The 17,184-nt window shown below is 45.5% G+C and overlaps 1 protein-coding gene across 1 annotated transcript in view; it reads left to right on the top strand.

Moving 5' to 3' along the window:
- The window catches only part of N4BP1 (NEDD4 binding protein 1), a 62,906-nt gene extending 50,660 nt beyond the window's left edge, over positions 1–12,246 (top strand). Inside the window, exons 3-7 of the mRNA XM_056136204.1 lie at positions 635–765; positions 3,312–3,408; positions 6,022–6,129; positions 7,435–7,542; positions 9,635–12,246. Coding sequence (XP_055992179.1) covers positions 635–765; positions 3,312–3,408; positions 6,022–6,129; positions 7,435–7,542; positions 9,635–9,992 — 802 coding nt within the window. The 3' untranslated portion in view covers positions 9,993–12,246. The remainder of the gene's footprint in view (positions 1–634; positions 766–3,311; positions 3,409–6,021; positions 6,130–7,434; positions 7,543–9,634) is intronic.
- The last annotated feature ends 4,938 nt before the right edge of the window (positions 12,247–17,184 follow it).

Here is a 17,184-nt window from a genome sequence, read left to right as displayed (position 1 = left end):
CAGGGTTCAATCCCTAGCACCATAAATGGTCCCCTAAGCCCCACCAGGACTAATCCCTAAGTACTGAGCTGGGGGTAAACCGTGAGCACCGCTGGGTATGGCCCAAGAACCTAACAAAGATGCAAAAGAAAGAACGCTGAACAGATAACTCAATGGGTGGAGCCCTTACTTTGCATTAGGGAGACCTAGGTTTGGTTTTGGGTTTCATGAGCACCATTTAGTATGGCTCCCAAAGAAAAAACATTAAGGAGCTGGAAAAGTAGTACAGGTGTTAAAGTGCTTACCTTGTATCCTGCTAACCCCAGTTTGAATCTCTAGCACCATAATGTCCCCTTGAGCACCACCAGGCCTCATTCCTGAATACTGACTGATGTGGCCCAAAAATCTAAAGAAAAAAATTCTGTGCAATAAAAGCGCATAGATAAGCAGATATTCCCAGGAAGCTCAGACTCTTTTTTGATTTTATGAAAAATCCTAAAACCAATAAGAATCGCAAGCAAAGTTAATGCAACTTGATGCCAGAAAGGGTATAAAAGGGAATTTTGTTCTAATTGTTCCTGCTGCATATGAATTTTATCTTTTTATGGTGGAATTTAACATGTTTCACAGTGAAATCATTTTTATTTTCTTATAGCCATGGTTTGAAAAAGTTCTTTTCTTGTCGTGGAATTGCTATTGCAGTTGACTATTTTTGGAAGCTTGGCAACAGAAACATCACTGTGTTTGTTCCTCAGTGGAGAACAAGACGTGATCCTAATGTCACAGGTGAGACAAATTGATTTTTCCAGATTTCTGATTGCATGTTTAATGAGTGAGCTTATAATGGTGACACACACTGCGTAGAAGAATGCATGTGCCATAGATAGCAGCTTTCAAAATAAAAATGTAAATCCCTTGCTCCTATTTAAGTGTCAGTTGAAGAGGATGCTATAGCCTTAAGAAAAGAAATACTGGAGTGTGGAACTGGGGAGATCATACGGTGGTTAGGGCGTGCTGCCAACTCCAATAACTTGTGCTTGTGAGTTCATCAAACACTGCAGAAATTTTGACTTAAAAATGTAGTTCTTGGGGCTGGAGCGATAGCACAGCGGGTAGGGCGTTTGCCTTGCACACGGCCGACCCAGGTTCTATTCCCAGCATCCCATATGGTCCCTCGAGCGCCGCAAGGAGTAATTCCTGGGTGCAGAGCCAGGAGTAATCCCTGAGCATTGCCGGGTGTGACCCAAAAAGCCAAAAAAAAAAAAAAGTGTAGTTCTTTAGCTTAGTCTATTATGTTTGAATAGATTGTGGGTTTTGTTCAATATTGTGAAGCCCTTGGGTTATCTCTTTCGCTGATGCTCATGTGATGCTCAGGGTTGAACCCAGGGCCTCAGATGTGCAAGGCCTTCGTTCTACCACCAAACTGCATACAGCCCAGCCCTAGTGTTCTTATTGTTTGGCTGAGGGGGGCATTGTTTGTTTTGGGGCCACACCCTAAAACAAACAGTTCTCAGGGTTTATTCCTGGCACTGTGCTCAGAAGTCACTTCTGGTGGGGCTAGGGGGACCATATGGGATGCAGGGATCAAATGTGGGTTGGCTGTGTGCAAGGCAAGCACCCCCATACACTGTACTGTTACTCCGGCCCCAGTTCTAGTACTTTTTGAAAGTCACTTGATAAACTCAGGACCCTGAAATAGAATATGTTTTTAATAGTCTTTTGAGTAACACTATAAATCATTTCTGTTAATTGTATGAAACCTCTAGGCCACAGACAGAAGGTGCGAACTTATTAGGAATCATGAAAAATTTTGAAGAAATTTAGATTATTTCTTATGTCATGGGGCTGGAGTGATAGCACTCCAGCTATCACTGGAGGGCGTTTGCCTTGTGGCGAGCCAGGTTCGATTCCTCCTCCCCTCTCGAGCCCGGCAAGCTACCAATAGCATCTCGCCTGCACAGCAAAGCCTGGCAAGCTAACTGTGACATAATTTGATATATGCCAAACACAGTAACAAGAAGTCTCAAAATGGAGATGTTACTGGGCCCGCTCAAACAAATTGATGGAACAACGGGAGGACAGTGTGTGTTACTTCTTATGTCATGATAGGAAGGCAGATGAAAGGGAACTTAACATACCAGAGACCTAGAAATAACAGGTAGATTGGGAGTTGGGAGAAGGGTGAGTACACTGCTTACCTAGCACATCATACAGAAAATAGAACCTAACCATTCTTAAAGCAGAGATGGTAAAGCCACACTTTTTTTTAAATTTTATTTTCTGATGGTATTTTATTTTATTTTATTCTTTTTTAAAAATTTTTATTAGTGAGACACCACAGTTGTAGACTTACAAATTTTTGTGCTTGGATTTCAGTTATACAATGATCAAATACCCATCCCTCCACCAGTGCCCATTTCCCACCACCACAGATCCCAGTATCCATCCCACCCCCCATTTCCCCCAAAAGCCACACTTTTTAAATACCCAAACCTCCCTCATTTTGGAGTATCTATTTGCCATAACAGAAGGTACTTCAGGGAAGAGACAGATGGTGCTCATTTTGCAGATACTTTTGCAGTTAGATTCCCGAAAGAATCATGTGAGCTTCTGGGTTCTCAAACACTTTGGTCAGAGGTGGGTAGTGACAGTAATGTATGGGACTCTCAGACCTCAGTCTGGGGCTTTGGCCCATTACTGACTTTCTCAAGGGAGACTTAGTCCCTCCTTCTTTCTCTGTGACCCACCTCCACAAATACCTAAATTCTGCAGACTGAAGGGAGTTGTTGACAGACTGGGAATTGGGAGCAGGGAAAAATCATTTTGGGTATCAGGTGTGTGTCATAGTGGTGCAGCCCTCCCTTTGTGTTGTTCCATCATTGCCCTCTCCAGTGGGTACCCTGTCCTATGCTGACACACTTGTCATCACTGTTCACATTGCTTATAGTGGGGAAGTGAAAAACTTCTTGTAGGATTCATTAGGTGTTGGTTTATGATTTACTCTTAAATAAATGAGTCAAATATTTTTGTCTTTGGAAACATGGTAGAAGTCAGTTTTTACATTGGATTCGTCTTGAAATGTGCTTTGCTCAACTTTTTTTTCATACTAAGTCAGTATAGTAGTTTCCCAACTCTATAAGCGAAACATTTGGGGGATAATTTCAGTTATTTAAATGTCTTTTTCTTTTTTTTTCTTTCCTTTTCTTTTTTTTTGGTAATTTAATTTTTTTAAATTTATTTCTGGGTTCTCTAGTTTGCAGTACTATTAATAATTGTTTTTCATGCACAAGATTGCCTTTTTCTGAATGTATTTCAACTTATTCCATGAACAGAACAGCACTTCTTAACTCAGCTCCAGGAGCTTGGAATATTATCTTTAACTCCTGCACGGATGGTCTTTGGAGAAAGAATTGCTTCTCATGATGACAGGTAAGAAAGGCCATTTTTCTTTCTGAGGTGAGAAGGGATGTGCAGTGCAGAGGCAAGCCCTTGCTCTGCTGAATAGTTGTGCAGCTGGACTCACAGTCTCTGAGGACTCCCTGATTCAGATTGAGTTTTAATAGTTATTGCCTCATTGATTTTATGTAGAAATTTGGAAAGTTACACCAAAACTGTTGCATTCTTTCTTTTTTCTTTTCCTTTTTTTCTTTTTTTGAGGTGTTGAGGGCCTCACACATACAAGGCTCTATTGCCGAGCTCATCCCCACCTAGAATTTTTTCTTTTTGGTTTTGGGGCCACAACCTGTGGTTCGGAGCTTACTCCTGGCTCTCTGTTCAGGGGTCATCCCTGGGAATGCGTGGGGGATCATGTATTGGGGATTATAATAGGGGTGTCTACCTGCAAGGGAAGCAAGCACCTCAACCCCTGTACTCTTTCCAACCACTCGGATTTTTTTTTTTTTAAAACATGTATAGTAACATAGGCATAAAGTAAAAACAGACGTTGAGGTAGTCTTGGTGCATAGTGAAAATCATGTCTGTCTCATTTTAGTGTGGCCATCTCATGAATGATTTTCAAACATTTCAAATTGTTTTGGACTTGTCTATCATAAAAACTGGAAGGAGGTGCTAGTACCTTTGCAACAGTAAGCTTCCGTCCATATCTTTTATAGGTTTTTTTTTTTTTGTAAAGGCTATGTAGTGAGCACTAATAAAGTGATAATGTGGGACTGGGCTCTAGGGACCCATGGAATTCAGATGTACTACTCTGCCCTGAGAAGCTTGTGATCCAGAGAGAAGAAATAACAGTTGTTATTAAATTAGAAAAGGTTCCAAACTTGACCAATGGTGTAAAAGCCAATTTTAAAATTCTCTCACAGTAATGGCAAGCCTCTTAGTATGGAACTTGAAGGGGGTAGCTATAAATTCTTTTCTTCTCAGTCGCCCTCTTTAAAAGTGGGGTGTGTGGGTCCTAGAAGGTGGCTCAGTGATTTAAAGTGCTTTACCAAGGCTCAAAACCAACTTCACGCCCTGAAGCAACCATGCCAAACCTGACAGCGCCACCATCTCTCCCTGATTGGGTGTGGGGCGGACGGGATGGGACTCAGGGTGAATGAATGATAGACATTTTTATTTAGTGAGTGGATTAATATGAGAGAGTGGATCTGATGGAGGAAAATGAGGTAAAACGAAAGAATCAGGCTGGAAGAAATAGAACCTGGACCTCAGGGCATGAGTGAGAAAAACCTGGTAGACTGAAGTCGAGAGGCACCTCTTGGTCTTACATTTGATACCTGTAGTAGTTGGGTAGGAAGGTCGATTGGGAGTTGGAGAAATAGTACAATTGTCAGGACATTTGCCTAGCTTGTGACCAACCCAGATTTGGTACCTGGAATCTAATATGATCCCCAGAGCACCGCCAGGAGTAAGTCCTGAGCACTGTCGAGTGTGGCAACAAAACAAAACAAGAAGGAAGATGGAACTCCTGAAGGGAAGAACCTTCAGGCCCAGTAAAACAGTAACTGTATTTTCCAGCAGAATTTGGTTGCATGTACAAGTGTGCAGATCAAGCTTTTGAAGAATTTACATGCTCTTGAGTTTTTTGGTGGAAAAAAAATGTTATTTATAGTACAGGCACTCAGAAACATTACTTACCTGTTCTTTTTAATGGCTCTGGCAGACGTCACTACTTACACGTGATGCCAGTCTAGAAATAAATGTGTCATTCATGAATCTAAAGAGCTAAATCCTGTTTACTTTCCGTTTCCTAAAATCTATCTTGTAAAGAATATTTAAGAAACATTTTAACTAATAAAAAGTTGTTTGTGACTTTAATTCCAGAGCTTCTCATAACTTGTTTTACTATTTTTGTTTACATTCCTTTGATCCTAAGGAATAAAATTCACTTTTTCTTAACTGATGCATCACTCTCACAATTATTATCCATTGTCATCATGCATCTTTTCATAAGTTGCTTTTGAGTTTATAACTTGGTTTACACAGAATGGCAGTTCTAGATTTCTCTTAAGAGCTGAAAATGTGAACCTTTATTTATTTATTTTTCAATTTTATTTGGTAAAGAATTACCAGCTGCCTGAAAGAAGCAGTTAATCTTAGAATCAGAGTACTGTAACTTAGTAACTAAAACCTAAATTGATATTTGCTGGCCTGTTAGCTTGTATTCATTCTTTGTTCTTAGTCTGCTGTTTTATTACCACTGCTTGTTGATAGTACTCCTAACTTATTGGATATGCCAAACACAGTAGCAACAAGTCTCATGATGGAAATGTTACTGGGCCCCCTCAAGCAAATTGATGAACAATGGGAGGACAGTGCTACAGTGTTCTCAAGAAGGAATTAAATTACTTGAAAAGCACACCTTCATTCATAATCACACTAATAGTTTAGTATTTCGGATCATTCGTTGGCATGACTCAATTCTGCTTTTAAATTCTGCCTTAGCTAAATTCTTTGATTTTCCTATGAAAAGGAAATCCATTTGTTTTCTTAAAACACAGCTTTTTTAAAACTAAGAATAAGAAAGCCAGTGTGTTCACTTTAACTTTATTTTTATTTATTTTTTTATATTTTTCATTACCATAGGTTTCTGTTACACTTAGCGGACAAAACTGGTGGTATAATTGTAACAAATGATAACTTCAGAGAATTTGTGGCAGAGTCAGTGTCTTGGAGAGAAATCATTACAAAAAGGTAATGTTGTCTATGTTTTTGGTCAGGAATTTTTGTTTATGTGATTTTGTTTGCATTGTGTCTACTTTGTGTCTGTGTGGTTGAACCCTGCACAAAGCAAAGGAATTCATCCTCAGATTTACTCCCAGTCTGCAGGCTGACTGGTTTCTGAAAGTACAATGGGAAGACCTAGCACACAACAGCACAGTCAGGTGAATGATGGGGGATTCTGAGTACCCTAAAGTATTTTCTAAGAGATAAAGAGTTTCCTGCCATGGGGCTGGAATGATAAGCACAAGCAGGTAGGGTGTTTGCCTTGCACATGGCTGACCCGGGTTCGATTTCCAGCATCCCGTATGGTCCCCTGAGCACCGCCAGGAGTAATTCCTAAGTGCATGAGCCAGGAGAAACCCCTGTGCATCGCCAGGTGTGACCCAAAAAGCAAAAAAAAGAGAAAGTTTTCATGAGGCATGAAACGGATCATTGTGAGCTCATTGTTAACTATGTAATGGGACACAAATGACCCTTACCTTAGCCTTGACATGATACCAAAGGAGATTCTGGCAGTTCATTGGAACTGCCTGTTTTATTCAACTTGGGATATGAAGCTTGGGTATAATGGCAGTTGTGATTTCAGAAATAGAATAAGACCAAAATTAACATGCTGATTAGATGCTTGACTTCTTGAAAGAGGGGAAATTTCTAGGCTTTCAAAGCTGATAGAGTTTTGTTTTGTTTATTTTTGTTTTTTCGGTTGGTTGGTTTTGGAGCCACATCTGACAATGGTTGGAGGGGTGTATAGTGCTGGGATCAAACCCAACCGCTCATGTGCTTTGCATACACACTTAGGCCTCTTGAGCTGCCGTCACAGCGAGTGTGCATTTATTGAGCTTATTTGCCATCGTTTAATAATCTGTGTGGAACATGTATCTTATTATCATCCAGAACAACAAAGTCAAGAGTTTAGCATTCACTGCTCTGATTTTCTTATTTGATGATGTACTAAATATGTCCAAATGCTCCAGAACTGCCCAAGATCAGAAAACATTGGCTTCTTTAAGTAATTTGATGATTTAAAAGACTATGGTATTGTCAGGATAAGTCTAATAGCACAAATCTAAAAACATAAATGAACATACCTTAAATTATATGTTACTGGTAAATGAATAGAATAAGAAAATATTGTACCTCCTTTGGGATTTCAGCAGTTGTCATATTTTACTGTTGCTTTGAAGTTGGCTCGATGCTTTGAGATACTGATCAGTTCCTGCAGCAAGAAACATTATGTTTCCTACAGTTGAACTGTAATAAATTTCTGTGTTATAGGTTGCTTCAGTATACCTTTGTGGGTGATATATTTATGGTTCCTGATGATCCGCTGGGAAGAAGTGGCCCTCGTTTAGAAGAATTTCTTCAGAAGGAAGGCTTCCTTAGGTATTTTCTTTTTCAGATTGTCTTGCATTTGCAGGTTTATTACAGTTGAATTCTTTTGTTTGTTTTTGCTTTTGTGCAAATGCTGTCTCCGAAGACCAATAATGAAATTTTACTATTTTTAAAAAGGACTTAAATATATTTCTATTATAAAACATGTGAAAGTAAAGCACATCAAGCACCCCAAAATACCAAATCTTCATTTTTGGCTCTTAGGAATTTAACCACAGGAGATTAGGGAGCCAGACTTTATCTATAGGTCTAAAACACAGCAGATTTTGCTGGTAATAATGAATGCCACTGAGATTCATTATGTATTTCTTTGTGCATGTGTCTTCTTATGTGCTTTGAATAGGTGGTGTTAATCTACAACTGTCAAAGGATCATGACCCTAGGGACCATCTTGTTACATGCTGTCTTCACTAGATGGAGATCCACATTTTATCTGAAGTTTAATTCGATAATTCACATGTCTGTTGGTTGTCCTTTGGGTTTGTTTTTTGTTGTTGCTGTTTCATTTTTAAAGACACTATGCTAGTGATTGTTTCTGTTTCAGAATTTTCGGTAATGGATACTCGCAGATCATATTACCCAGTACAGACTTTCACCATTAACTTACTTATTTTTGGTTTGGGAGCCAAAACCAGCAGTGCTTGGGGGCTATTTGTGACTCCGTTCTTGGAGGTTGCTCCTGCTGGTGCAAGAGGACCATATGGTACCTGGAAGAGAACTCAGAACTCCTGCATGCTGAATGTGTGCTGAGTGCTGAATTTGAGCTCTCTCCCTGGCCCAGCTTTCCCCCTTTTAAAAACTAAGTAAATTCCGCTTCTGGATACTTCTGCCAAAGGGGGGGAGGGGAGCTTGATAATACTACGGGTGTCAAATGTGCTTAGCTTCTACTGCTTTTTTTGATTTTGGGTCACACCCAGCAATGTACAGGGGTTATTCCTTTGCACTCAGGAATTACCTCTGGTGGTACTTGGGGGACCATATGGGATGCTGGGAATTGAACCCAGGTCAGCTGCGTGCAAGGCAAACGCTCTACCTGCTGTACTATCGCTCCAGCTCCTCCCTCCACTTTTTAAAGGTCGTGAGCCAGAATGGCTTATTTTTCCTCCAGATGGATCCTCTGGGGGCTTTAGGTATAGATTCAATTGTTTGGGAGTTTTACATGGAACTGTTTTCTACAGAGGAGACCAGTATGATTTCAGCTCCCTGAAATCCCTGGTTACGTGAATCATTTCTCTTTTGAACCTTTTTTGGGTTTTGTTTCATAGATGAAGATCTAGTTCCAAATAGTCTGCAATCATTGCCACCATTGTTAACAGTTACCAGGTGTCAATACATTTCATTTTTCCTTTTTTGACCCCACATGTAATACCTTGGTGATTATTTGTAAGGCTTTGAGGTCTGAGTCTTGTGTAAGTGAGCCTAGAGACCCACGGCTCAGACTTGGTGGGAGCAGGGTGTCTGACTCCACCCACAGACTTGACTGCTGTTCTTTCCAAAGATACTACCTGACTCATAAGTTATCAGGAACTCTGCTTACAGCAGGACTAGCTTTTGGAGTTAGCTGAGGTTTGAAGTTGGGAGAAATTTACCTAGTCCTATTCCTTAAACTGCAAGCCAGAGTCACAGTGGCAGCCTTCTAGTGAGGGAAAGGCCCATCATATGGTCTGTGTACACACCCCTGGGTGTGTGGGTGCACTTGAGATACGGAGGTAATCCATGGTTCAGTGGGGGCTGCCTCTCAGCACAGTGGTGTTCCCTACGTCCTGCCAACCAGCATCCCACACAGAATCAGATCTCCAGAAGAGTAGGACCCTATGCGGATCCTGTGAAAGCTCCCAAGTGATTTTTTGGAGCGACCTTGTTTAGAGCCAAATGACTGGACAAGGTCAGCCCTCACAGCAGCAGGCCCGGACGGGTGCAGTAGCACCTGAAGACCTGTCACTCCCCCACCTTGACTACATACTTCTGGCTTGCTTTGAGAAGCCAGCAGCATGTTGAGCCTCAAGTTCAGAACTGGGTATTTTAGGAGGGTTTCTAGTTTTTCTTAATAAGCCCACTCACCCAGACTTGCTTCCATTCACAGAGATATGCAGCCCCTGCTCAATGCCCTGCCAAATGTGGGCATGTTTGACCCTGGCTTCCGAGGCCCTGGCGCCCAGGCAGCCAGCACCAGCCACCAGCCTCCAGCCCGGATCCAGGGCAGCCCACCCAGCCACTGGCTGCCTCAGCAGTCTCACTTCCCTCTCCTGCCAAACCTCCCCAGTATCCAGCAGAACCTGCCCCTGCCCGCACAGAGGTCTTCCGCAGAGACCAGCGAGCTGCGGGGAGCCCTGCTGAAGATCTTCCCCGACTCGGAGCAGAGACTGAAGATCGACCAGATCTTAGCAGCTCATCCGTACATGAAAGACCTGAACGCGCTGTCTGCCATGGTGTTGGATTGAAGTCTGTCAGGAGCCGGCGCTCAGGGCTGAAGGTCACACTCAAGCTAGTGTCTGCATGCAGCAGCCAGAAGCGATATAATGTGAAGAAACCAATTTCCAGTGGAAATGCTGTTGTAGTATATAGAAGAAACATGTTTTGTGTATAAAAAAAAATCTGGATTTTCAGAACCAGCTTTTTTCTATATATAAATTATGCTGCTATTACAGATTTAACATTTTCTGTGAAAGGAAAGTCTACATTTTCTGCCTGTTCAGAACTGTTTAATAGCAGTTAACTCTTGAGTGTATTTACATTTTTATGTTTTTTAAACTATTTTCCTTAAAGCTGAAAATATTGACAAATGGATAAAATTAGCCTTTCTAAATAAAAAAAAAAAGAGTTGCTTTCTTAGGGAAAGCAAGACCTCTTAAAAGTATATTTTCTTGAGATGACTATGTCACGTGCACTAACAAGAAGTGTACTCACCCCTCCAATCTCCTCCACCCACACCTCTGGAATCAGGAGTCTGTGGGAGTCAGTTTTGCTTTCTTGAGGTCTTTCATCGGAGCCATTTGTGAGAATGGACAATGGGTGCCACTAGATGGCACCTTGTGCCTAGCCATTACTGTTGACCAGGGCCTTCCGGAATGTCAGGGTCAAGAGAAAATTTAGAGCCCGTATAATCAGCCCTTCTCCCCGCCCGTCCCACAGAAGGGAGAACTGAGGCTCGGCGTGCTTCCTGCCCGGGTGTGCTCAGGTCCATGCCGGGCAGTAGCACACATGTACAGGACCCTCCTCATACTGCTCTGACACCTCACCACATGCCAAGGCCTTGCTGGGCCCAGCCTGACTAGAAATATAGCTGAGTGTCTGAAGATAGAAGTGAACTTGACAGCATTTAGCGAACAGCCCCATCATTGTGAAAATGATGTCCCCATATGAAGTTAGTGCCGCTTTGTCAAAAAATGTTTTTATATTCTCAAGAATGACCTAAGCCAATAAATAGCATTAGTAGCTTCTGTGGGGGCCTAAAGCCCCATATTTATTTTTTCCTGTGTTTGTGTCTTTAGTGCCCTAAGCAGCCCCCTCTGTAAGTCTTTTTCTGAATTGATATCTTAGTATTACCCGTTTTCAGTGTTAACCGTATTGTCGTTGAAGTTCTTTTTCCGAGTAATCAGTTCATCTTTACTCTTTTCTGAACCTCCAAAGGGCTTTGTGTTTTCTACCTGTTCTCTCTCCAGTTGCTCACCATCACTTCCATGTCTGCCCTGTGGATCATGTGTCTCCTGACCCCCGACTCAGCTTCTGAGGACTTGGTGCTGGTTTGTACTCCCAGGCTGATGGCACTTTGTTTGCTCCGAGCAAAGCTGGGTGGCTTTCTGGGATGTTCTCTCCAGGCGCACTGACTCCCTCAGAAGGATGCATTGCAGTCCCCCGGTGGTCAGACTTGTAGTTCAATCATAAAAAGTTGCAATTTTCTCCTGGGGGCCTCAGGTGCATCCTGTTATGTAACTATTGTTTGGGGGCTGGGTTGCACCGGTCACCCATTGGGGAAGGGGAGGTGGGAGATGTGAGGATGACCAGGAAGTGACTCAGTCACAACTGGGTGCCTCAGCTTTGAAGCTGGTGGGTTTTTAACCATAGCAAAGATGGGAAGGCTTCTTTTTCTGAGTAGTTAATTCTTATTGCCTTGCCATTACTCAGACCTTCTGGTTCAAGTTTGGCCCAGCCTAGCTTACTAATCTAGCAATTCTCCTCTGTTTTAGAGGGGTCCCAGGAAGGACCCAGAAGGCCCTTTGATAACCAGTGTTTAACCCCTGGTTTTCCTGGTAGGAGGCTAAGGCTTCACTGATACCAGCTGTTGCTGGCTAGGCCAAGAAGTCAAGAGTTTCTTGGGCTCAAGAAATGACTTGACCTTGACCACAGAGTTAGGTAAGCTTCTGTGTTCTTGATATTATTTCTGACCTCTACCCCTGCCCTCTCAGGTGTGAGAAGGAGGGATGCAGAAAATTATGTGGGAAAAATATAGAAGAGCATTAATTACCTTCATGAATTATGAAATATTCACCTTTCTGAAATCTATCAGGTTGAGTCCAATTGAACACGTAAAAACTCAGTTTTCAAATCATTTAAAAGAATTAATTACCAGGGCCATGGAGAGCTCAGAGAGCTGAACATGGGCAGGCCTGGGTCCCCTCCCCAGCGCTGCATGGTCCCTGGAGCACTGCCAGGAGTGATCCCTGGGTGTTCCCCCACCCCACCCCTCTTCTCCCCCCAAAAAGTCACGACCTGTTCTTAGCCTCTGGATACTAGGCTAGGTGTTGATTCTACATAAACTTTTCTCAGTGATGGAGAAACGTCCCTTTGAGTTTCCAGTGATGAGGATAGGATTTCTCTCTCTTATGGCAGATTTCTAATCTGCTTCCTTGGGTGTCAGCAGCAGTTTCTCATTCTGTAACTCACCCTGGGCTTGTGTGTGCAGTGGCTCTGCGTTCCATGTTCAGCGGCCTTCCTAGATGTCAGGAGAGAGGATGAATGACTGGTGCTTGGGGCGTCTAGAATAAAGAATAAATTGGTGGTGATGCTGAGTGATTTCCAGGGCTACATTTTCCCCAGGGCAAGCCTTGTCCACTGGCCTGTGTGTTGACAGTCTTGCACCATGGGCAGGGAAACAGCACGAAGTCATTGTGGCCAAGTGGGCCAGCCTTGCCTGGTGGTCTCAGCTGTATCATCAGGCACCTGTTGGTGTCAGTGAGAGGAGGGACATAATCTGACTTACTTAGGCTCGTGGCATTCATGGAATGTGATCTGCACACGGAAACCCATGCTCTCCATGATGCTTCTGCATCCCATCCCCTCTGCCCCTCCCCTTCTGCAGGAAGTGGCCCCAGGTTCTGTGCCCCTGAACGTGAGATGAGGCACTGTTTGCCCTCTGTTCCCAGCCTATTTCACTCTGTCTCTCACGGAGCCCATCTCTCACCCAGTTTAGTAATTACTCTCAACTCACTTCATTATCTACCTCTCCATTGTTCCTTATGTACAAATTTCAGATCCTTTAGATTGAAAAAAGATAACCTGCTTTTCACGAAGAATTACTGTGTTGATTGCTTTTCACCCTCCTACTCCTAACTTCCTGGCTTTCAGATTCAGGCTCCACCTGACTACGAGAGTCTAGGAAAAGCCTTCAAGGACCACTGAATTGCGTGGTCCAGAGACCTTGTATCAATCTGTAATGTTCGTGTGCCCTCTCAGTGACCATTGTGTTTGACAGTGTTGACTTTATCTTCCCTGTTTTCTAAGATTTTCCTCACTCTTAGAGATTCTTCATTCCTTTTCCTTCTTTTACCTAAAGGCCACTCTATAAAGTGTTTTCTTTCTTTACAAGTAGGTCTCAAACCTAGGCTCAGCATTGGGAATCCTGGTGGGGAGACCGCTATGAAGAAAAACACAGGTTATTGGGCGCTACCCTGGAAGTGTTCAGTTACTCTGGAGGAAAGCCTGGAAATCTGTGGCTTCCGCCAGCCCCTTGGGGGACCAAGTCTGGAGAAGCTCCACCCTCACCCAGGGATCCCCTCCAGCCCTGCTCTTCACATCCTTACACTCACTCCCCGGACTCCCATCCTGAGTCAGTTCCTGGTTCTTACTCCCTCGACTCCCTCTCTCAGATAACAGCACTGCTACACGAATCTTTCAGAAACATGTTTCTACTCACCCCTTTTCTGTTGTGTGATCTTTAGTGGCCCTCTGCACCAGAGTGCCCGCTTCAGGTTCCCTGAACGTAGCGTCCATGGCTGTCCACCTTCTCAGCCATACTTGATTGCCCACTTTGTATAGCCGTACCCAGATGCTCAGTGTAGCCATACACATTTCCTCACACTTACCTCTGCTCTCTGCTAGAAGTGGCTTTTTTTCCCAAGTGACTTTACCCCTTCAGAGACTCAGCCTTGAGTCTCTCTCTACCTTTTACCCACTGCTTCTAACAAGAAGCAATCCCTTCCGTGTTCTCTGCCCCCACAGCACGTGTGTCTTGCTTATGGCACTTGTCATGTTGACTGGTGTCACTGAAGCTGGTTGTGTACTGTGTCTTAACCTTCCCTCCTAGACTGTGAGCTCCTCGCGGGCAGGGACCGTTCTGTGTTCACTCTTTGTGTTTCCCGTGGCACCTAGCACAGTGCCTTGCACTTAATAGGTGCTCAATAAACATTTGCTCAACTGAACTGGAGGACAGTGCCTTCTTGACTGCGGTACCCCACAGTGGGACCTTCACCCAGAAGCCGTTTCTCAGGAATCAGCTATGTCGCTTTAGTACCTCTCACCACAGTCTGGGTAAAGGGCCTGGGTCCCTGTGGTTTCCTTCCGCTCTGTATTTTAACACACAGCCTGGGTCAGAGATGGGTACCTAATAACACAGGCTGCACCCCACAGTGTTGTCTGACTTACTGTGGGTAAACGCTCTCTGCAAGACACCTTCCCCAGGCTGGGCTGGTGAGAGCCGCTGCTTGGATTTCGCCCTCTGGTGGCAGGTGTTGGGAACTGCAAACTGCTTTCCCCAGATCTGTTAGAGGTAGTTCCTATCAGAAGGGAAGCTGATGGCAGTAAGATGGGGGGGAGGGGGGTTCAGGAACTTGGTGACACACACCACACACACACCCTCAGTGCCCTTCCTTAGGAAGTGAGCTGCCCCCCATAATTCTAAAAGGCTTTTTTAAATTTAAGTTGGATTCACATTCCTTCAATGCCCAAATGTGGACTTACGTGTATATCACACTGGGCAGATCAGGAGGCTTGTTTTCTCTTAGGGAGGATCCTGCATGAAGGTACCCAAGTCTCCGGGGGCATTCGCCTGGGGGTCAGAACAGGGGCAGGTCTCCCTTCCTTTTCTGTGCAACTTGAAACCTTGTGCCCACCCTCAAGCAGGCTTCTCCCCGCTGCTACTTTTCCTTCCTGGCCATCCCACTTCCTCTCAGTGTCATGTTTTAGAAATTCCCTGGGGCGTGCCCGGCTGAGACAGACCTTCCCGGAGTCTCTCAGAGCCACGCGCCTGGAGCGCAGATGGGGTCCTGTGGGGAGGATTCTGTGTGTGCAGACCCACACGGCCCATTGCCCGCCGGCCTTCCAAGGACGATGCCATCCTCAAAATCCCACACCCCACCTCGACACTTGGTGCTTAGAGATCTCATCTCCCAGGCCCCTCCTGCTCTACTGTGCCTCTCAACTCACCAAGAGTGTGGACTGGGAAGAGTCCACACTTCCTCAGAGCTTTGGCAGTGCCCTGGGAAGCCCCTCTACCTAAGAAGGGCATTATTGCCCCTTGAGCACTTGGCACAGGATGCATGGGGCATCAGTTGATCCCAGGGCACCCACCAAGCTCGTGCCTAACTCCGCTCCATCTCCCTGACCTCTTGCCCCTCTACCACCAGCGCTCTATACAAAAAGAGTTTGAATGGCGGACTAGTATTTCTCAAAGCCCAGGTGTCTAGGCTTCGGGGTTTGGAGTTCAGCAGCCATTCTGCCTCCCCAAAGGCAGATCTCCCCCAAATGCCTCGGCAACTAGATCGGACCCCCTCCCATGGACCCCCTCCTGCCTTCACTCACTAAACAAGCACAGGTCAAAGTTGTCAGCTTGGTGGGCAAGGGGGTCTGGAAGGAAGCTGTGTCCCCTCTCCCCCACACTGCCCCTCCGCTCTCCCCCACCCTACATCCTGGGGCCCAGGTGCAGCCCCGTGCATGTGGGAGCCTGCCGACTGCACATCTTTAAAAAAGAAAGGCCTGGCATTGCAGAGCTCTTGCACACCCTTTCAGTCTTCTAGTTCACTTAGGACCACACAGTTAAATGACTTTGGATGGTGTGTTTGAAAACCTGAAGCCGCCTCGTTCTCACTACTCAAGATTCCAGCCCTCTTGAAATCTATAGTTCTCAGGCCAGTGACAGTGGAGAAACTGAGGCCGGGCAGAAGGGATTTGCCTAGAAACAAGGTAGGAGTCCCCAGAGCCCTTGTGGAGCAGGGATCCCCTTGGTCGTAGGTTTCCTTGCTCTGTCACCCTCATCTCATTCCAGATGCCCGAGCGGAAGTTCTAAGTGTCTGGGGCTCCCCTTGTCCCCCCCAACTCCTGAGCCCTTGGGGGAGTCTCTTGGGCCCCACAGCCTGGGACCCAGTCTGGGTTACACCTTCCTGGTTCTCCGAGAAGAGGTCCTTGGCCAGAAGAATGCACTCGGCAGCTGCCTGTCAGGCGCCGGGATGGATCTATAAAGTTTCCGCCGCCACAGCAGCCTGGGAAGGACAGCCCCTGCCAGCTGACCCGCCACAGCCGCTCTCCACACCAGCACCCTGCCAGGATGGGTGAACTGCCCAGGCTTTGTCCAGCTTTTAAGACTAACGTCCCTGACCCCAGGCGTGCCCTCAGACAGAGAACCGAAAATCCTACTCGAGTAGTGTTACGATCGGGGTCAAGTCCACCAAGTGTCCTAAATGCCCATGGAACCTCCTCCGACCTCAAGTGCGTCTGTAACGCAGGACCCTGCTGGAGCAGGCCCCTGGGGATGGGCGGAGCCCAAACCAGGTAAGGCATGAACAGCAGACGTCTTCCGGCCCATCTGCACCAAGTCCTGCTTGAGGCCGGCATTGCTGCTTTCTCGCCCAGCTCGTGGCAGTAGTTGGTTCTAATGACACCCGGGGACAGTTGCTGAGGGAGGGCGTAGTTGGTGTCCGCTGAACACACAGGCTGCTTCCACCAAACCAGCAACAGACCCGTCACTGCCCCACAGGACACTGATGACACCTGAGGCTGGTAGGGACAGCACAGGATAAGAAGATCTCATTATGTGGAGAATGCAGGGCTCCCGTGGGGGACCACTGGTCCAGCTTCCTCTGACCGTCAAGACTGATCCATTACTTTAGCTCAGCACTCCACTGCTCTCCCTGCAACACCCTCAAAAGCGTTTCCCAGTTTTCTGGCACTTCCCATAGCCCCCAGACCATGAACTTGGGTGTCAGGGAGCAGCCTGAGCCTCAGGCACAGGCAGAGATTCCACTGGGGTGGGCACAGCCTTGGGCTACCTGGTTCCTTCTCCCCCAGACCCCTGACTGTAGAAGTGGCAGTCACGTCCAGCACCCAGTGTGCCAGCATGGCTCCACGGCCGAACACCCTGACCCTGGGACATCAGAGCCTGGGGCTGGACTGGTGCCTGGGAACCAGCTCAGACTCGGGATT

This window comes from Sorex fumeus, unplaced genomic scaffold (genome assembly GCF_029834395.1).
Source record: "Sorex fumeus unplaced genomic scaffold, SorFum_2.1 ptg000122l, whole genome shotgun sequence".
Lineage (NCBI taxonomy): Eukaryota > Metazoa > Chordata > Mammalia > Eulipotyphla > Soricidae > Sorex > Sorex fumeus.
Note: the sequence above shows the minus strand (reverse complement) of the source record. Positions and strands in the feature narration are given on the sequence as shown.